The 20,699-nt window shown below is 44.7% G+C and overlaps 3 protein-coding genes across 9 annotated transcripts in view; all 3 read right to left on the minus strand.

Moving 5' to 3' along the window:
* Positions 1-1,343: 1,343 nt before the first annotated feature.
* Positions 1,344-12,861, minus strand: mat2b (methionine adenosyltransferase 2 non-catalytic beta subunit methionine). Of its 3 annotated transcripts, none has more exons than XM_076275244.1 (7): positions 12,667-12,861; positions 7,084-7,278; positions 6,600-6,714; positions 6,142-6,288; positions 5,512-5,705; positions 4,937-5,050; positions 1,344-2,168 (listed from the first exon to the last, which is right to left on the minus strand). In XM_076275244.1, the coding sequence occupies exons 1-7, from the start codon at positions 12,844-12,846 to the stop codon at positions 1,992-1,994; spliced, it is 1,122 nt and encodes a 373-aa protein (XP_076131359.1). In that variant the 5' UTR covers positions 12,847-12,861; the 3' UTR covers positions 1,344-1,991. The 3 variants fall into 3 exon arrangements, with proteins under 3 accessions (XP_076131359.1, XP_076131361.1, XP_076131360.1); XM_076275246.1 differs by lacking the exon at positions 12,667-12,861 and adding an exon at positions 9,338-10,611; XM_076275245.1 differs by lacking the exon at positions 12,667-12,861 and adding an exon at positions 8,099-10,611.
* Positions 10,717-12,709, minus strand: LOC143112864 (eukaryotic translation initiation factor 4E-binding protein 3-like). Its single transcript, XM_076275247.1, has 3 exons — positions 12,404-12,709; positions 11,676-11,840; positions 10,717-11,228 (listed from the first exon to the last, which is right to left on the minus strand). The coding sequence occupies exons 1-3, from the start codon at positions 12,534-12,536 to the stop codon at positions 11,197-11,199; spliced, it is 330 nt and encodes a 109-aa protein (XP_076131362.1). The 5' UTR covers positions 12,537-12,709; the 3' UTR covers positions 10,717-11,196.
* A 1,104-nt stretch (positions 12,862-13,965) lies between the features above and the next one.
* Positions 13,966-20,699, minus strand: part of ankhd1 (ankyrin repeat and KH domain containing 1) — a 35,472-nt gene continuing 28,738 nt past the window's right edge. For 3 of the 5 annotated variants that reach the window (XM_076275087.1, XM_076275086.1, XM_076275085.1), the window contains exons 25-34: positions 20,363-20,531; positions 19,433-19,961; positions 18,906-19,052; positions 18,490-18,654; positions 16,538-18,285; positions 16,016-16,207; positions 15,566-15,820; positions 15,164-15,339; positions 14,844-15,008; positions 13,966-14,603 (exon numbers count right to left, since the gene is read on the minus strand). In XM_076275087.1, coding sequence (XP_076131202.1) covers positions 14,544-14,603; positions 14,844-15,008; positions 15,164-15,339; positions 15,566-15,820; positions 16,016-16,207; positions 16,538-18,285; positions 18,490-18,654; positions 18,906-19,052; positions 19,433-19,961; positions 20,363-20,531 — 3,606 coding nt within the window. In that variant the 3' untranslated portion in view covers positions 13,966-14,543. The remainder of the gene's footprint in view (positions 14,604-14,843; positions 15,009-15,163; positions 15,340-15,565; positions 15,821-16,015; positions 16,208-16,537; positions 18,286-18,489; positions 18,655-18,905; positions 19,053-19,432; positions 19,962-20,362; positions 20,532-20,699) is intronic. The other 2 variants (XM_076275089.1, XM_076275088.1) reach the window with 1 other exon arrangement.

Consider the following 20,699-nt stretch of genomic DNA (forward strand, 5'->3'; position numbering starts at 1 on the left):
GGCATACAAAAATAAAAATATACAGTACTGTGCAAAAATCTCAGGCACCTTACATGATTTGTCTCAGCAATACTATAAAGACCTAGCCTAGAAATAGACGCACCCTAGCGGCAGGCTCGTCAGGCTAATAAAGACCATATTGTTTATTTCTCACTTTCTTAATTAGAATAAAACCAGAGAACACAGGAAATATGTACACAGTAGGCCATTTAAGCACATAAAATGATCTGATACCAGTCATACCAATTTCTACGGAGCCCAGGAGGTGTCATTGCAAGATATTTTTGTGTACCGAGAAAATGTGCGCTCATTTTACTAAATTGTGGTCTCATTTTACTTGATTGTGTGCACAATTTAGTATATTGTGTGCTCATTTTACTAAATCGTGAGCACATTTTACTAAATTGTACACAATTTACAACAATTAAAATAAGAGCACAATTTAGTAAAATGTGCACACAATTTAGTAAAATGAGCACACGTTTTCTTGTTACATACCAATAAATATCTTGCAATGACCCCTCTAGGGTTTTGTAAATTTCAGTCTCAAGTTACCATTACATTTGTTGTTTTAGCAGTGTTATAATGACCAATTACCCAAGAGGGAAGTTTCTTGATGGAGCTGTCGTTCCCTATCCAGGCCACTGATGGGCATGTCGCCCTGCTAGAAGCTGCTGGTAGACACAGCTACAATGGGGCTCTCGAGATCGGCTGCTGACTTGACCGTGGCTCGCCCTAAAACTGACACGGCGGTATCAAGAGCATTTTGGTATGGCACAAAGTGGAGGAGCCACCTGAAAAGTATTGTACATCTCTGGGGACCCCCTTCATTGTATTCCTAGGTGGTAATACAGTGTCAGCTTGCCTCATCAAGGTTTTTTGAATAGAAACCTTTGGCCACATTTTTCACTAGGTGACGATGAACTCTTCCAGCTGTAGCTTTTCAATGAGATCTTCGATCTGTCAAAGTGTCAGAGCCAGAACCAGTGCCAGTACCAACCGGCTTCAGCTTCCCCCTTGCGAGATTGGTCATTATAACACTGCAAAAACAACCAATCGAATGGATGCAAAAGACTAGAATCTGAATCAGAAATGCACTATATATGTATATATTCCCTCTATCTTCTGGTTGAATTCTAAAAGACAATGAGAAATAAAAATATATGGTCATCATAACATTGCTAAAACAACAGTACTGTATATTATTAGACATTGTATAGTGTTAAAATACCACCCCACATTTGTACATATTGTATTGTAAGCATGTCCTACACCCACTTAACTGTCATATGACCATAGAGAAAACAAAACAGATGAGGTTTTTTGTTTCAATATTACTTTTTTTTATTATTTAAGCATATATAGCCAGATGCTCAGTCAAATATTTTTTTTTTATCTTATACATAATTGGTGGTCACCGAGCACCAACGTGAGAAAACAGTGCTTTCAAAAGGGTTCAACCCCAGAATTCAAAACATACTGTATTCTTCAACTGTTCCCTCAGAAAAGCCAACATAGCAACTCAACTATTGCACTCAGTGTCGAGATAAAGTACCTTCACACCTTCATAACCGTACTTCATTTTGGGGTGATATCATTTCAGTAGGCCTGCTAGCACAGACATCACATCAACCTTCAAGCAAGGCAAAGCCCACAGCAGGAGTGCTTTCTCACAGAAACAATGTAAATTATGAGAGTATTTTGAACTGGTAGACCCACATCAAAAGCCAACACCAAAAAAAGAGTTGATCAAACAAAATGGCAGTTGTTGTGATCCCCAAATGATTATCAATATTACATCTTGCACAGAAACATAAAATAGTCCAAAGTAGGTTGAGCGTGTATCTGTTCCATCACAGGATTGGGAAAAAATAACTGTGCAAACACTCAACTGGTAACTTCAGCTAAAACTATTCCAAGTCACATGAAAGATCACTACTGTTTTAGGAATGCATTCTCTTTCTCTCTAGTTCCAGAGGAGTGGTAACCCTTCAGTGAAAGGCGGTCTGCCGGCAGCGCTTGTCCTGGAGGAAGGGCCAGAGCACATCTCGGATGGCCATCTTGAAGGGTGTGGGCTCCACGCTCAGGCCCAGCAGCTCTAGCCGCGAGCACTCCAGCTGAGCGTTCTGGGGCCGCTGTGCCCCTGCACCCGCAGGCTGCTCCGTCAGCTGGAGAAACACACACACACACAGAGTTATTGCATACATGTCATATTACAGCATTCGCAACCAATGCACCACAAGCTCAAGCTAATAGCACCAAGGTCATAAACATGGAGGACCTTGGCTGAATTGTTTTTTTGTGCTAGAGTTTGTTGCAAGTCACATTTTAATTTCACTTCATAGCTATCATTTTCATCTCCAGCTTCACATAATGTTTTAAAATGTTTACTCTGTTAGAAGATCACTAGCGCTAACCTCAAATGCATTGGGTATTTGTACAGTATGAGGTCAGAGCCACACAAAAAAACAATGCCATTTTGCAACACCCACACCCACTCCACTCAGAGTTGAGCCTCCTGCCATCAGGGAGGAGGTAGACTTTTCTTAAGCTGGCCAGGTTTAACAGATACCTAAGATAATTTGTCCCATTAGCTGTTGGGTTTCTTAACAAGTTATAGATCAACTTGCATTTGTTTATTATTGTTTATGATAGACATTAAAGGGATACCAGGCAAGCCTGATGCTTTTTCTCTACAAAACTCCCCCTAGCATCTGTATGTGTCGATACGTGCGCGAGCCCTCGCTCGGTCTGAAGCTCTTTTCCTTTTCTTTGCATCTTCCGTCAAGGGTTTTCGCAGCTTATTCGCCGGCTCTGCCATTATACACATGTTTGCAACAAATCGCTAGCATTTTGTTAGCCTGCCTCTGTGCTGTAGATGCAGGATGTAAACTGATCCTGCTTCTCGCGATGTCTGAGACTTTGTGAGACTGCAGGTCGGCGGTTACGATACACTGAACTTGCAAGTGGGATATTCTTCCTACAGGCAGTAGGGATGGGCGAGAGAGTCTCCATTTGACCTGTAATGAGTAATTTAAACATATACGGACTTACAAAGATGATTAATTAACACGAAAACGTTGCCTGGTGTCCCTTTAAAGACGATCCAATCCAATCAAACCATGTGCATTTCAACCTCTCAGTGCGCATCTACAGTACAGGCCAAAAGTTTGGACACACCTTGTCATTCAGTTTCCTTTATTTTCATGACTATTTACATTGTAGATTCATCAAAACTATTAATGAACACATGGAATTATGTACTTAACAAAAAAATGTGAAATAACTGAAAACATGTCTTATATTCAAGTTGCTATTTTTTTTTTTAAATAATACCATATTCAGCAAGCCATAACTTGACAAATATTCATCTGTGGGCCAAATAACTTTGCATTCATTTATAGTTTTGATGCCTTCAGTAAGAATCTACAATGTAAATAGTCATGAAAATAAAGAAAACGCATTGAAATGAGAAGGTGTGTCCAAACGTTTGGCCTGTACTGTATGTGTGCCTGATACATATTCAGTATTTGCATGCATTTCAACACCAACAGCTTTTATGGTTGGTTAGCATGTGAGCTCGTAAGCAGTAGGTTTCATCATTTTAGGCCAATCAAATTAAGAATATGATAAACATGTGCTATGATTCATTCCACAGCCACACTTCTAGAGTTTTGTTCAGTACTGTCTACATCCTACTGAGGCCCATTTTATCTCTCAATACTTCTTGAATTCAATGGATTTGATGGCTCATGTAGATGTCCAGCCTTATTGACAGACTCCAGGTAATCAATGCACTGGTATACCCTTTTCACATGGAATGGCTTTTCAGTTCTATACATTTCTGTTTTACTATTCTCTCATCATGGTGAGGTGTTTTGCAATAACACAAGTGAGGAAAATTGATCAATACCTCCCTCTACAGGGCGGGAGCTGTAAATGCAGGTCTGACTTCATAAAGTGTTAGATGTAAAAAGATGTAAATTTATCAAAATCGTGATTATGGCATTATTACGGCTAGGCTGGAGGTAAAGAACAACTTCGTGCCATGTATAGGAACCAATCAAGTGTTCAGAGGAACCACACTGTCCCACTGAGCCCCCAAAGACTGCAGTGTCCACAAAAGAAGAAATGTGAAGCAAACACAAGGACACTGCTTGGGTACAACCTAAATACAGAACAACTGATACAGTTATAGCGCTACTACGTTTGAGTTACTATTTTTGAAAGCATACAAAATACATTGACTCAAAAGAAAGTAATGGTACAGAAAAAAATGTGGTTGCACATACATTTTGTGATGACACACAAATTACATAAATTTAGCTGTGCTCTGCTGTGACCTGCGTTGTGTAGACAAGCAGTCTCACAGCAGACTTAAACTCATAGCCTTGGAGCTTGAGTCCGGTAGGAGGTGGGCGTGCTAGCAAGGATGCTAGAAACCATGGGCACTTGTGGTCTGTCACTAGCACATCTCTTAAGGTATTGGGACGTCAAATGAGGTTTACTCACTGCTCAGCACAGCACCCACTGACCACCATCACACATCCAAGAGGATACACTTTAGGGGCAGCCGTGGCCTACTGGTTAGCGCATCGGACTTGTAACCGGAGGGTTGCCGGTTCGAACCCCAGACCAGTAGGAACAGCTGAAGTGCCCTTGAGCAAGGCACCTATCCCCTCACTGCTCCCCAAGCACCGCTGTTGTAGCAGGCAGCTCACTGCGCCGGGACTAGTGTGTGCTTCACCTCACTGTGTTGACTGTGTGCTGAGTGTGTTTCACTAATTCACGGATTGGGATAAATGCAGAGACCAAATTTCCCTCACGGGATCAAAAGAGTATATATATACTTATAGCCAGGCAGATTCCTATGTCTGAGACACTGCTGTTGTAATACACAAGGAAAATAAGACAGAGGAATATGAAAAACTCTTACCGGTATGAGGTGACTGCTGGGTAGATTAAAAGCATCTGCGATTGCACACGCTATCTCGTATTTGGTCATCTGCTCTTTACCGGAATAATGGAAGATGCCTTGCAATGAGGGCTCCTAGAAGAAAAGGCATAGATATTTTTTTTAAATAAAATCAATCAAGATAAAAATAAAACATGTGTGCTGTGCGCTACACGCCACAGTATGAACCATAAGTATGCAAGTGAAAGGAAAAGAAAAAATGAAGTCATAAGAAGTAAACCTTGATGTGTAATTAAAGACTTAAGTAATATGTGGAGAGGGATTAAAAGACCTGGTAGTTCTGATAAGGAAACTCCAGTCTAGCTGCTAGTTGGCTTTTGATAAGGGAACTCCAATCTAGCTGCTAGTTGGCTTTTGATAAGGGAACTCTAGCTGCTAGTTGGCTTTTGATAAGGGAACTCTAGCTGCTAGTTGGCTTCTGATAAGAGAACTGTAGCTGCTAGTTGGCTTTTGATAAGGGAACTCGAGCTGCTAGTTGGCTTCTGATAAGAGAACTGTAGCTGCTAGTTGGCTCCAGGTGTGTGAAGCTCACTGACCTGCAGTCTCCTCTCGGCCATCAGCCTGCAGACGCGAGCCACGTCGCTGCTGTAGGTGGGGAAGCGCTGCTGGCAGTGGTCGATGGTGCAGCTGTCGGCGCCCTCCTGTACGCGGTCCCACAGCACGGTGACCGCGCTCTCGTCCACACGCTCCACCTCGCCGTACAGGATGGGCACCCGCAGGATGGCAGCCCCTGGCACACGCCAAAGCAAAATGCTTACATCACCCACCAGGAACAAATGTCATTATCCAATTAAAGACTAGCACAGCATAACATGCAGGCACATCAGTGGTACAATGTTATGCAACATTCACATCGGCGAAGTTGTGAACCTACTCACATCACACAATAAAACATAGATGAAGAACTGTCACATTATCCGTTGAAAAAAAGAGATTAAGAACTCAATGGGACTCTTCTGGTAAAATAAAGGATAATAAATAATATAAAAATAATTAAAATAATTAAATATTAAATAAAATACAAAAAAAGAAAAGAAAACTTCAGTGAAAATCTCCAGTTAAAAGAGCTTTATCCTTAATGCACGGACGGCAAACTGACCACAAGCCAAACAGACCGTTGAATTGGATGACAATGTGAAATCAAGAGATGAGGGTAGCTTACAGACCTGGGTTATGTCTCAGGACTTCCCGCTCTCCCTCCAGCTTGGATTTGCCATAGAGGTTTAAGGGGTTGGGGGCATCATTCTCCCCGTAGGGAGGGTTACGGCCATCAAATACATAATCAGTGCTGATGTAGATGAGGAAGATCCCAGCTGTAAGGTGATAAACAACATGCACAAGACAAGGTCAGTAAATATTTAGACATTTTCTTCTGTTTCTAGTAGACAGCGCTTACAGACTAAAGTTCATGTGCCCAGTGTTATAGTGCATACAGAACACAACTATTCACTTTCAACACAGCAGTAAAATAACAATTATGAGAAGACATCTGTTATTCAACAACAGTATGTACGTTCGAGTGTACCGGTATATGGACTGGTAGAGTCTACCAGATCCTAATTTGCCATAAGGAACACCATGCCCCATGTCATCATGTCTTGAGATTAAAACTGGTTCGACTGACCTGCCTCTTTAGCCAGAGTGGCTGATGTGTGGACATTGAGGTTGAAGGCAGCTTCAGTGTGGCGTTCCACCACATCTGGCCTCCTCTCTGCCGCACAGTGCACAATCACATGGGGCTGGAAAAAACAAACAATAAAGTATATGTGAGTAAAAATCTATTATATTTATATTATATATATATATATATATATATATATATATACAAGGAAGTGTATTGTCACATGCATATAGTTACTGGATGTAAGAAATGCAGTGAAATGATGTCTGGTGTCTGCCTATTTGTGCATTTATGGGGGGGGGGGGGGGGGGGTAAAAAGTACAGTAGAAGAGGGGTTTAGTAGATTAAGTGGCAAGGGCTGCATAAGAAAGGTGGGGGAGGATTGGGATTGGGGGGGGGCACCAACAAGGAGCATGTGTGTGTGTGTATAGTATATATCACATATATTTCTGGGGATAATACTTGATGTATGTCTTAAACAACATACCTGAAACTGCTGGATTAATGACCGCAAGGCCTCCTCATCCAGTAAATTGCACTTGAGAAAGCGAGGCCGTGCCCGTGAATAGCCAGTACCCAAAGCATCCCAGGCATTGTTCTGGAACTCTTTATACACAGCCCGTCCAAGTAGGCCTGTGGCACCTGTTATTAGCACACGTCTGTATGGGATGGCCACATTCTCCTGTAAAAAGAACCACCACAATTTCCAACACTATACCTGTGCTTCAAGTTACTTCAAAGTTGCATGCACTGAAACTGTGTCAAGTATCTCCCTATCTCACTATACTGAGTTTGACATGCAATTAGAAACAGATAATCTGCAAGCACTGATTCTCTTTATGTAAGAGCAGAAAACACACATGGCACTGCGATTTGCCAATCTGTGGTGTGTAATCTGGGATAATCTATTCAGTCAGAAATATCTTTGGAACCTAGATTCCAGCATCATCTGCTAGGCAAATATACACGTTTAGAATTGAGAGGGATAAATTTGGATGTTTATTTAGAGTTGCTGTTGTCATTTGTTTATGACTTGATGGAGGAACAACGTGATTCAGCCACACAAGAACCTGTGAAACTGCACCAAAAAGACACCCATTACATAACACACTCGCAGAATAAGAGTCCACAAACTATAAGGAGTTATAGCTTGTACAATTGTCATTTCAGCAGCATAAATAATCATCATGGCAGCCAAGCAGACATAAAGAATGAGAGACCCTTTCGCGACCACTGCATTGAATATAGAGGTCCACCCACTGAATATTTACAAACCATCACCTAACGTTATATCCTGTCAATTCCGGTGCGTTTTCCAAGGCAGCAAAACACATCTCTCCACTCTAGATAATGTTAGTTCAAATATAAATGATGACACATAAACGTTTTTTTTACTTCTTAAAATTAACGTAATGATCACACGACATACATTTATTTTTCATTGAGCTGCTAGCTAGCATGCACGTGTTGGTACTGAGCACCGTTTAAATGATAAAGCTCACCTTTATTAATTCCACGTGCCCTGGAGTAAATAGAATCTTAAATTCACTTTCTTTCTCACACATTTCTATGTCACGACAGTAGAAACTCTCATACCTTCGTAAGAAAAACGATTCAGAAATAAGGTTATTTCTGATGCGCAACTGAGTTCAGACCGTCCAGGGGGCAGTCTGAACGGTGCAACAATAACTACCACCACCAAAACTTCCGGGTGATCAGAAAATGGAACTTCAAAACAAAGGTCTTTCCTTTTGACCTCAAGTATTCATACTAATCTACGATATTTTTCTTATCACCTTCCATTTATTTTAAGTTCTGTGTACAACCCATGGTTTGCATGTACTGTAGAAACATGGCAAAGGGGAAAAAAAAGAATCTCTTGGATTGCATTCTAGGTTTATTTTGATTGACATGTCATTCACAGCTACTGTTCGTTAATTACCATCTTTGTCTGTTATGCAGCCAAAAATTGACACAGTTGACACATACATTGTCCAGTCCACGACCACCACCTTTCTTTCTTTAAGGAATAATCATCAGTAATAGACGCAATATGTCTATAAATCTATGCATGGCGGACAGGCAGAGTATATATATATATAATATATATATATACACCATGCTATGCTATAATAAAATCGTCATTATAGCATTGACAGTATAAAGCCATCATATAGTTGTGAGCTTTATGAGCTTTAACTAATTATGTTGAATAGTGCCTTCACTACTTTCACAACCATCATTTCTGCAATGTATCTACGCAGATTATGATCTTTCTTTTATGGTATGGATGTCCCTGGTACCTGATACCTTTTCGGTTGCAACTACTTTGCAGTCTTATTAATCACCGGTCACTAGATACAACATCGAAATGCAATAACCACGAGGAATAAAGGACGCTTCTTTGTATCACTTTCTGGGTAGTCAGCTTCGCCACTCATTCCAAATCGAGCCAGCCCAGATCCTGTCAGCTAAATTTGCTAATTCGCAAACATGGAACAAACTGCACACCTTAAATCAGCGCTTCGGCACAGACCACGATGAAAACGTCTAAGCACAGGAGTAGTATGCCTACTAAACGATACATGGAGAACCTCAATGCTTCAGGAGTGCACGATATGAGGAAGCTGCTTTACGTAGTACTAATACCTTAACGTTACAGCTAACGTTAGTCGCACCTCCTACACAAAGGGTTACATGCCATATCTAACTGTCTCAATGTTACCAATACTTTTCATTACCTCAAAGTCCGCATACTCATATAAAGGCATATTTTCCTGCACTCGATTCATTCAACAATCCGGATATGTCAGTACTAGCCATAAACAGAAAAAGATAGGTAATAGCACTAGCTCATATAAAATCATTCATGAGAACAGTTTCTGCGTTTCAGTTGCGCATGCACGGACGGCAGTCCTGCATGTGAAGCACTATCAAAACAATGAAATAGATATTATTTAAAATATATTTGAAATATTTTTGTCATATCAAATAATCTTAAAACTAAAGCAACAACGTGATATCACTCTTCACATCAACCCATTTAGAGCGGACTCATTTATTGGATGTAGTTCAAACAATCAACTCAAGAGAGCAAGAGAGGCTAGTAAACATTTTAATGACCTGATAACTGCTAGCACATATTTTCTTTGACTCTGGGGAGTTATCCAGTCCATTAATTTCCAAAAAATGTTTTAAAGGTATTCTTCCCTTTCATAACTAACACTATTTTATTGTTAAAATTGAATTACTACCTACAATGCCCAAGATACTGTTACCCTCATTGACACTAATTTTTGAATGTGCAAGTCAGGGTCATACCTGCTGTGCTGTTGTGGTTGAGGTAGAATGCAACATTTTACCAATAAAAGCAAGAGGCAAGTATCAACCTTAAATGTTTTTACAATGAGTGTGTACAGTGTCTTGTGAGTACAGTGAGTGTGCTGTGTCCTGTGTAGTATCCCTGTAGGCCAGGGAACCCTACAGTGCATGCCACCTAAACATTTATGTGACGATCACATCTGGTATGTTTCTTTTCCTCAAAATGCTATGGGAAACCACCGGCGCTGCACTTTCACTGCATACAGCTACGTTTTGAGAAGTGAAACTGTGAGGGGAAACTTTCAGCATTCAGCAAGATGTTCTTGTTTGTTGTGCTTGTTAATGGGTTTGTACACTGAATACAAATTGGGCTGGATGATCATTTTAATGAGTTATAGTTTTAAAAAGACACTCAAAATAGGGTTACCACACGTTCTGGTTTTCCCGGGATTGTTCTCTTTTTTTAATGTCTGTCCTGGAAAATTGATAATCTTTCCCGGGACACTAAATATCCCGTTTTTTGGTGCAAAGGCACTTCTATTTTACCTAAGTATTACCTAGTTTCACTTTCAATAAAACCTATGTTCCGCTCCTGCAATCCTACTATTTTTTTAATCTTGATTGTATCCTGCTGTCAGAGGCAGGCATGCGCTTATTTGATTGGTTGTAATGCAGACCTGCGAAACGAAAGTTTACCTTAACCATCAGCATCACCTAACAACTACCGGCCGCGCGCAGCAAGCATGAATGTCCCGGATTTTCACAAATCAAATGTGCCAACCCTAACTCAAAACAGAGATATTATTTTTGTGCTTTTTATTACTCAATGTACAAACATCACACCCCCCACCCCCTCAAATGAATTAGAGTAACAGGGTGTATAAACTCCCATAGCTCTTGTAACACAGAAGAGACATAGCCCGCTCCATCCTCCTTACTGTGGTTCACATAAAATTACACCGTAAAACCTGCACCTCACCTCAAACCAGTCATAACTGTATATTAACCCCTACTGGCAAAGAAAAGGTTGCAGCCAACACCAAGTTAAAGCAGGGTATTAATGTTTCCATCTTACAGATGGTATTCTGACCAGTTATCATCAACATAGATTCATTTAAATCGTTAAAATCTACATTTCTATGTAGATTTCAACTTTATCCATCACACCATGTGTTTTCTCTATAGGAATTCAAAGAAGAGGATATCCGGACAATAATCCTCTCAGGGGTCAAACAACTCATGCTTTCTGCCTCCATGGAAACAAAACAGCCTGGTCAGCTCACATGTCCATCACAAACTGGCTGTCATCAGCTGCAGAAAGAGAAAAAAGTGGAGGATCAGGACTCTCAGAACTTCATACAGTTAGCCAAGGTCACTGAGCCATTCCTCCTCAGAACATACAACAAACCCATTGCCAAATGAGTCATTCCTCATGTGAGAAATGGGAGCTTTGCCAATCAAGCAAATCAGATGTATCTCTGTTTACCTTTCTCACTGATTACACTGCTCATTCAACCTTGAAACTTGCCATGTGCTCATATGCCTACTAGGTCTTCTAAGAATTCATTTATTTGCACGGGCCAACAACAAAAAATGTGGACTTAAAAATCAATGCTTGAGGTTTCTGCCTAAGGCTGTGGTTTAACAACTCTTTCACGTGCACATACACACTAACCTGACACCTATGTGCCTGAACATGTGTGAGAGCAGTCAGGTGTCTGTGAGGTTGCTGGATGGTAGAGGGAGAAGCAGTCTCACCTGCGACGTCTTTGCCGCTTTCATCCTGTTCTTCCAGTTTCCCCATGGGGTGCTGCGTGGGCATGGTGACCCCAGGTATCTGGGGTAAACAGGAAGGAGGGGTGCGTGCCAGTGGAGAGTTCCTACAGTGCAGCAGGAACTTCCGGTCGTAGATAATTCTGGTTCCTGTTGGGAATTGTTTTTTATTTTTTTTGCCAAAGCACATAATTGCAGTAGATGGCTAAAGCAAATAGAGAATGTCTGATCAGGTGACATAGTTTGTCTGCAGTTCATCTGCTTTTCAAATCGGAATTCGTATTCACAAATCCACACATTGTATATCACGGCAAAGTGTTAAAGTTGTTACACCACAAGATATGATACTTTGATGCTAAGTATTACTTCCAATGACAATTTATACGTGTGACACGTCATCACATTAATGCAAAACTTCTCCTTTCTAGCAGAAGTGAAACTGAAGGCTGCACGATAGCATTAGCAAAAAAGACCTTGTGTACTTTGATTCATCGTGTCTGCAGCCTCAATCTAAAAAGAACATTCTCAACAAATGCTCAATTTCAGTTCTCTGGCTTATCACAGTTTGAAATTACTTTAAGTCCTACAGCCTTCTGCTTGCAACTCATTGTTAGGCCTGCCAGGGAGAATGGCGAAATACGTTAAACTAACGTTAAAGTTTCTTATAAGACTGATGGCACTCTTCAGTGTCACTTCTGGTGTCCTTAACTTACCTCCAGGTGTCGTGGAGAAGAGAGTTCCTCCGGGAGTCTGACCCAAAGGCTCTGGCAGCTGTGTCCAGTTTTCTGGGGGCACTACTCGACTTGGAATAGGACAGCTTGACACAACGGTGCCGTTGGAGTACATTTTTGAGCTAAGATGTGATGGAATCTTCAGAACTACGTCTTAGCTGTTGTGAATAAATGCTGTTCTTCAACACGACTAAACCCTACCACCAAAAAAAACCTTAGGAGTTGAAGAGCCGTGCTTTACTTACAGGGAACGTATGATGCAGAGACGCTGCTTCATGTGCAGAGAAGACCACGTGCCAGAGATATAGGAAAACAGAGTTAAGGGGCGGGGCTATGTCTGGTGTCGCAATCGTCTGTTGAGTGAGGTCATTGTTTGTGTATCGTGCTTGTATCTGGTGTGTAAACATCCTTGTACTGCACACCATTCCGCACTTCAGTTTCAACAAGCCACCACATACTGTTGTTAATGATCACCGTGCCACGTAGTATTAATCCACCACATACAGTAATCTACAAGACTTTTTATAAACTCAGTTCTAACTCGTGACCGCTTACTCGTGGCAGGGAAATGTTGACTGCACCCATTTTTTTGGCTTAGTATGATAAATGGCTCACTTCAGGGTTGGATTCTAAGGTTGGGTGTTACATCAATAGGTTCAGGTTCTGCAACTCATATTACAGTGTTATGACACTGTAAAACAGTGTTGCCAGCCGCTGCAACTGACTTCCTGTTCACTCCCAGTGAAGGTTAAATGTGTTAAGGCTCTCAAACAGACCTTTGACATTTTGCAAATCTGTCAGGCATATCACATTAAGTTATAGTAATCCATCTGTTACAGACAAGTTACTTATGAAGTATGAATATCAAGGTACAGTAACTGTACAACCAACAGACCAGGGGGGTATTCCAAGTACGTGGTTTAGTGACTAACCTGGGTTAAGTTAACTCAGTAAGTGGTAAACCTCTGGATAGAAGAGCTGTATGGCTTCATTCTCCTACCAAAACAATGCCATAGGGCTGTTGTTGTAGGAGGTTTACCACTTACTCTTAGTCAACTTACCCAGGTTTGCCACTAAACCACGTACTTGGAATACCCCCCTGATACTTGTCAATTTCATCACTGCCCATCAAAGAGCGAGTTCTTCAGACAAACTAAAGAAACAGACTTGTAGCGTATTTAATACAGACAAACAGTACAGTGACCACAGTTTTTTAAAGTTGATTATTTGGTACACCTAGCTTGGCTTGAATCACTTTAAATGGGATAGTATGCATATATAGATATCTAGATTATATAGTAATATACAGACAAATAGCTATAGAGTATTTATTAGATGTGTTGGAAGTCTCTTCCTTTACGGTCCAACAAAGTGAAACCTCTTGCCCTATGCATGCGGCTGTCACACTAAACTCTGGCCATCTAATCCATCTATTGCCCCACTGACCAAAAACAAGTACAGACACAAAATAAAACACCCCAAAAACCCATTAACCAGCAGAGCGTATGATTTTTTCCCCCCAATGACAGCCAAGACAGCTGATGTTACTGAATATCTTAATGAACATCTTTATTGAATATTAAGGTAAATATTTCACATTAATACAGGCTACATAAAGTAGAGCCACTATACGACATGAAATTTACTCTCATTTTTTAACCCTTTTTTCAGTATGTAAACAATTATACATGTATTTACCTTTCTAAAGGTCTGATTTCTCTCTGTGAGTAATCATCTAGGTCATGGCTGGGTATAAATAGTGCACAGACCTACTGAGCCCTCCAGCCCCACTATACGTGGGCTTCTTATCTCAAAATGGCTATACTATGCAGAGAATGTATCCTGTTAAACAGGCAGTTGGTTTGTTCATAGACAAGAGTAAATGCTTTAAAGCCCACGCCAGAGGTTTTTTTTTCCTTTCCGTCTTTCTGTCTGTCTCTTTTTTTCAGTCAGGCACATCAAAAGGTGTCTAAGTCAATTTTTAAAGTATAATTTTGCAATTTGGGGATACGCTTAGGTTAAAGTCTTCAGTCACTGAGTAAATCTTGTTTTTCTAATTTAATTCTTTTCTTTTTCCTACTTTCCTCTCACTGGTCCTACTATTTACCAGCTAGGTTTGTGTTTAGTTGACATGATTCAGGTGTACACTTCCAACATGAGGAGCCCAGGTGCCAGTCCAGACCTGCAATGACAAGATCTCATCAGAAAAACAGCATCCACAATCAAACCACAACTGATATTGAATTGGGCTACAAAGACCATTGCTTTCAATAAAATGGCATCTAACTATGAGTGATATATTGGTATTAAACCACATGCTCTGTGGCACTGCTTAACTGCGCAAACACAGTAGGGAATGCTTGCAGAGAGAAAACAATAGCTTGCTTTATCATACCAAGCTCTGTGGGTCCAAAGCTCCTACCTGCTGAGGATCGGAGTTCTCGGCCGAGTTGGGCACCACTTTGAGAATGGGGTTCCACGCAGGGTCGGCGGCATGCAGACCATTGTACATGGGGCCCCCTGGGGCCTCTGCCAACGGGGGGTGAGGGGGCATCATCGTGTTGCCATACACAGACATGGGCAAACCCTAGCGAGACACCAAAGCCAGAAGAATCGGTGAAAATCAACAGGAGAGCCTGTGGTAATTGTTTATTGCTATTATGTTATTATATTCTAAATCACTTTGGATAAAAGTGTCTGCTAAGTAAACATATTAGTTGGAGGCCGGCGGTGCTGTCGAACCTTGGGGAAATCCATGTAGTTGGTGGGCACGGGCTGGTGGAAGGTGTTGGATGGGGCCACGATGCCCGTGTCATCACGCTCCATGGCCTGGTGCTGGGAGAAGGCGGACTGGTCAGCCAGCTGCTGGGGCATCATGTGCCCTCCCATCAGCGGCTGGGACCACCCAGCCATGGGCTCTGCAGAGGAGAACACACCAGAAAGACGCCACATCAGAACACACTACCCACTATCTGCTGGAATACCAAGGACTCATTTAAATGACAGGCAAAAGGACAAAATTCTGGCATAACTGAAGCTCAGTGTCACTATTAACCACCCCTACACTAAAAACTGTACTAAAGCCAAAACTTACGGTAGAGTGAACGAGCGTCTATCAATCTGTCTTTTTTTTTTTTTACTCACCAGTGGCGCTTCCCACACCAAAGGACCAGATGCCTCCCTGCCCTACATTTGCCGTGTAGCTGGCGGGCAGGATGGTATGGTTGACCGAGCCGGTCTGCCGTATGCGGGCCAGACGCTCCGTCCCAATGGGCGGGGGCACTTTACGGTCCTGCTGGCTGGCACTGCTGATGGCCTTCGCCTGGATCTGCGGCATGCCGGCGGCCGTGCAGTGAGGAGACGCGTTGCCCGTGGACGCGGAGGGCACTGGAGACTCACCTAATGGGGAACACAGAGACAAGAGAGCACGCGGTGACTCACTGGGACATACGGCGGCCCGACAGGCACTTTGGGAGGCATTTCTCTGGGCTACTGTTCCATTAGGGAGCTTAATGATGGATGGATGGATGGATGAATAAATGACTAGATAACAAGGACAAATGGATGGACGGATGAACGGATGGATGCGCTTGCCTCTGATTCTCTTGCAGGAGGACGAGGCCCCCCAGGGGAGGGGGGAGAAGTGCTGGCGGCTGAAGGAGGGGGGGCCCACCGGGGCCGAGCCCTGCAGGAACACAGGGCTGCCCGTGATGCTCGTGGTGAAGCTGGTGAGCGCCGTGGAGGACGACATGCCCGAGTTGCCCGTGGGATCCACATGGTGCATTCCTGAGTGGACACACAGGGCACGTCACATGTTCAGTGTGCACTCCACCACGGGGATACATTTATATGCGAGCGTACATTTCAAAACAGCAAAAGTCTAAGATCTAATACGAAAATTCTGGTTTAATCAAAAAAGGCTGTTATCAAGGATGATATTTTAAGATGGATACTGAAATTGAGAACTGGCTTTTACTGAAATGATGTGATGACACTTAAGATGTGATCAAATCTACAGCAGAATATGAGCAATATGATCTTTTTTGCAGTAATGTGGAATTGCAATTTACCAACAGAGGTTTCATTTTAAGAGTGGGGGGTGGTAACATTTCTCACCAATGGGGCTGTGTGTGGCCATCTTCTGAGGGGCACAACGGTAGCCTGGTGCCTTGGAGTTGTCGCCCTGGTTCATGACACCGTCCAGCTGTCCGGCATCGTCCACATAGGCGGGCGGGGCGTTGTAGGTCTGCTCCGGAGGGGTCCGGTTGGGCAGCTGGCAGCCTCCCCACACCTGGTTGTGGCCCACCTGATTGCTCTCGAAGATGCTCCCAAAGTGATTGAAGAGGTTGTTGGGGCCGAAGTTGGGCGGCATCTGGGCTTTGGCTCCATGGGGGTGCATGTGGGAGCCGTTCATCATGCCCACATTGTGGGTGGAGGTGGGCAGAGGAGGTGGCGCCATGCGAATGGGGGACTGGTTGGGCTGTGGCTTGTGCAGCTCCTGTGGGGGGCCAGGGGGTACAAACACGGCCTGCTGCTCCTGCATGGGCACTCCGGCGCCGATGGGGTAGACGGAGGCGGCGTTCTGCACACGATGCGATGCGCCAGGCGCAGATGTGGCGTAATGAGACGCGGTGCCACTGATGTTGGTGTGGATGCTGTTATGGCTGCTGGTGGGCAAGGGCCGAGAGACTGGCAGCGGAGCACAGGCCTGGGAGACAGCGACAGCACCGGAGTCGCCAGCCGAGAAACCCGAGGGCATCTGCTGCCGGACGTCTCCCTGGGTGGGCTGGGGCGTCGGGGAGGACCGTAGGGGCGCCGCGGCGACGGGGCCCTCAGATTGGGTGGAGGCAGCGGCCGTGGACAGCTCAACCAGGGGCTTGTCTTTGCCGTTGGAGAAAGTGGGCTCCATCTTGCTGGGTGTGTGCTGTTGTTGCTGCTGTTGTTGTTGTTGTTGTTGTTGTTGCTGCTGTTGTTGTTGTTGTTGTTGCTGCTGCTGTTGTTGTTGTTGTTGTTGCTGCTGCTGCTGTTGTTGTTGCTGCTGCTGTTGCTGTTGCTGCTGCTGTTGTTGTGCAGGGGAGGTGAAGGAGGCTGGAGGGAGCGGCGGGGTCCTGCGCACGGTGGGGGCGAAGGTCACAGGCGTGGCGGGATGCTGGGCCGGGGCTATAGCCGCAGACGGCTGAGCGGACCCAACCTTGGGCTCGGCGAAAAGCTGCTTCCTGGCGGAGGAGGGCGTGTGTGTGCCAGGGCCAGCAGACGTAAGCGGAGGGGCCGTGGAGATGGGCGTGGTGGGGGGGGCGGCGCCGGCGGAGGGAGACGCGTGCTCAGGGTGGGCGCTGCCAACTGGCGAGGGCCGAGGAGCGGTCGTGCCAACGCCGCCGTTGTGTTTGGGCGAGCCACTGGCGCTCCCGGGGCTCACAGGGCGCACCGGGAACGGGCCCCACGTGTTGGGCGAGGGCGTGAAGGTGCCGCCGAACTGCGCCATGGGCAGCCGCGGGTGGCGGATCTGCTGCATGGCCAGCAGAGCCAGCTGGGGGTGCGTGTAGGCTAGGGGCAGGGAGACGAAGGGAGGCCGCACGCCTGGCGCCGACGACATGTTCTTCCCCAGTTTGCCCCCTTGCTGGGCACTGGCAGCAGCCGCGGACTGGAAGGTCAAGGCGGAGGGCGGCACGGCAGGCGGTAGCCCCCTGGAGCTGGCCACGGTGGAGCTGGAGGCCGTGGGGGTGGTGTGCGTGGAGCCCATCCGGGTGCTCGTGCCGGGTTGCCGAATGTGATTGCGCGGGATCAAGTCCTCCAGCTCCTTGGCTGGGTCCTGGATCAAGGCATTGATCAGCTGCACGGCATGTCGAGTGGACTCTGTGCCTCCCCTAGAGGAACAGAAATCATAATAATTATAATCATTATATTCACATAGAGCCTTTCAAGAAACCCAAGGATGCATCAGAACAACATTAACCATTCCCTGCACATGCTCATAGTCTTATTCCAATTCGTAAGGCGGAATAATGGCAGTCACAACAAATGCTTTAAAAAAGGAAAGAAAGAGTGATAGAAATATGGTGGATTTTCACCTGATTGTGATCATTCTCTCCCCGTTCTTGTCCTTCTGTTTGTCCACGTCGATGTGCGCACCAGTCACGTCCTGGATGGCCGTGACGTTGCAGCCTCCTCTGCCCATGATGCGGGAGACCACAGAGGCCGGGACCGAGAGCTTCTTCGATCTGGAGACAGAGCAACTGTCAGGACAGTTCATCAATTACTGAGTTTGATAGCCATCACATCACATCACATCACTCAAAAGAATCTGTTCTGCCAAGACTAATTTCCAAAAGAAATCTATATTTTTATGTATGCAACAACCATACACCTGAACTAGAGATCAACTGTCTTTAGCATGTTACTGCATGTTCTCTATACTACATTCTTTTTTTGAGACCAAAACGACTTTGTACGTTATTATTTTCCACCATAATCGTTCTCAGCTTACCTGCGGACAACTTCTTTCCATCCGTCCTCTCGCTTCTGACCCCTTTTGGGGCTGGTGAGGTTCATCTTGTTGTTTGGTGAGATGATGGGCAGTGAGTTTGTCTTCACAGATGAGAACGAAGAACTGTGAGACTCCACATCATAGACCCTGGGGAAATATAGTGTCGTGTTTATACAGTGAAAGGGTGACACTATGCCCAACACCATATTCCCAATGTGCTTGTGCTTCAATCAGTTAATTTTATGGTCTAAATAAAAGGTAATGATACCTGGAGCAACTTTTTGAGCATTGTTGCCTGGCAACCAAAAAAACCATAACAATGTGTCTACTGATGATTCAGGTTCTCTAGAAAACAGTTATTGCCCAATATCAATGGGAATGTGCCAGAACAACAACGCTGGCCCGCAGCATTGCTCAAAAGGCTGCCTTGTGTATCATCAGCTTAAGACTCACTGATGTTTTGTAGTGCTACCAATGCTTCAGATTTGACAACTCTATGTAGAGTAAACTAGGCCAACAAGCCTTACCTGTGTGGCTTAGACGGGGTGACCTTCTCCTCTCTAGAGATCTGCATGGTCAGGCCGTGGTGCTTCTCCGGTGGAGACTGCATCTTGGCCGGACCCGGAGGAGCGGAGGAGGAGGAAGAAGAGGATGAGGAGGAGGAGGAGAACGAGGACGAGGGGACGTCGCTGAGCTCGTGGCTCTTACTTCCGCCGCTGCCACTGCTGCTCTCGCTGTTGCAGTCGCCGCTGTCCAAGTTGTCTGAGTCGCTGGTGCCGCCCGGCGCCCCGCCACCCCGAGGCTCGCCGTTGATCTTGTTTTTGTCGGCCTTTTGCTGCGCCAGGGCCACCTGCGGGTCCTGGAGGACGATGGCCTCGTTGACGGCGCCGGGTGCCTCCTTCAGCTTCTTGTTCTTGTTCTTGCGGCCGGCGCTGGGCATGGTGGTCAGGCTGGCGCGCTTCTTGCCGAAAGCGGAGGTGAAGGTGGGAGAGGTGGCAGAGATGCCAATGGTGGTGGTGGTGGTGGCACTGGGGGGCTCGATGGGCACCTCCGCCTCTGCAGAGAGATGGAAAACACAGCGCTGATTAAAATCAGAACAAGGCATCAAACAGTAGCAACCACTGCAACAGATTATGACAGGCACATGACGCATCAAGCAACATTACAAAAAGAAAGGGCTGACAGACGATTTGGCAACCTAGCAATAAACATTTAAGCAAAACACATTGAAAAGAAGTTTCAGGGCAATGGTGGAAAATGGCCGTGAGAAAGATGATGGAATTATTTTTTGTGTTTCTACATGCATCACAATTTTGCTGCATCTCCTCTGATTTGCAGATGTAAGTTTTCTAGTTGATCTTTTAGGTCTCTTCAGAACTGCTGCACATACTCTGAACTGTTGGGTTTTGCTTCCTTTTGGAAGACCGCCCTGTGAGAGAAGGAAAAAAGCTACGAACCTTCTGCGGAATCTTTCTCCTCGTCCTGCACGTCAAAGGTCTCCTTCACTTTGGCCTCCTCCTCCTCCTCCTCCATCTTCCTCTTCTGCTCCTCCTTCTTCTTCTTGCGCTTCTCCTTGCGCTTCTCTCGCTTTGCAATCAGGGCCTGCTTCTTACTCTCCTCGCGGGACTACATACCACAAAGGAGAGAACCAATCAGGGCCTGCTTTTTACTCTCCTCGCGGGACTACATACCACAAAGGAGAGAACCATTAAAGGTTGTATCAGCGATGGCGGGGTAATGTCACTTCTGTTGACGTTCAAACAAAACAGAGACCTAGCCCGCTACTCCCTCCCC

Source organism: Alosa pseudoharengus, unplaced genomic scaffold (assembly GCF_046254945.1).
Source record: "Alosa pseudoharengus isolate Yale_2024_CS ecotype anadromous, Long Island Sound unplaced genomic scaffold, YU_APseudo_1.1 YU_APseudo_1.1_scf_8, whole genome shotgun sequence".
In the NCBI taxonomy this organism is placed as follows: Eukaryota; Metazoa; Chordata; class Actinopteri; order Clupeiformes; family Clupeidae; genus Alosa; species Alosa pseudoharengus.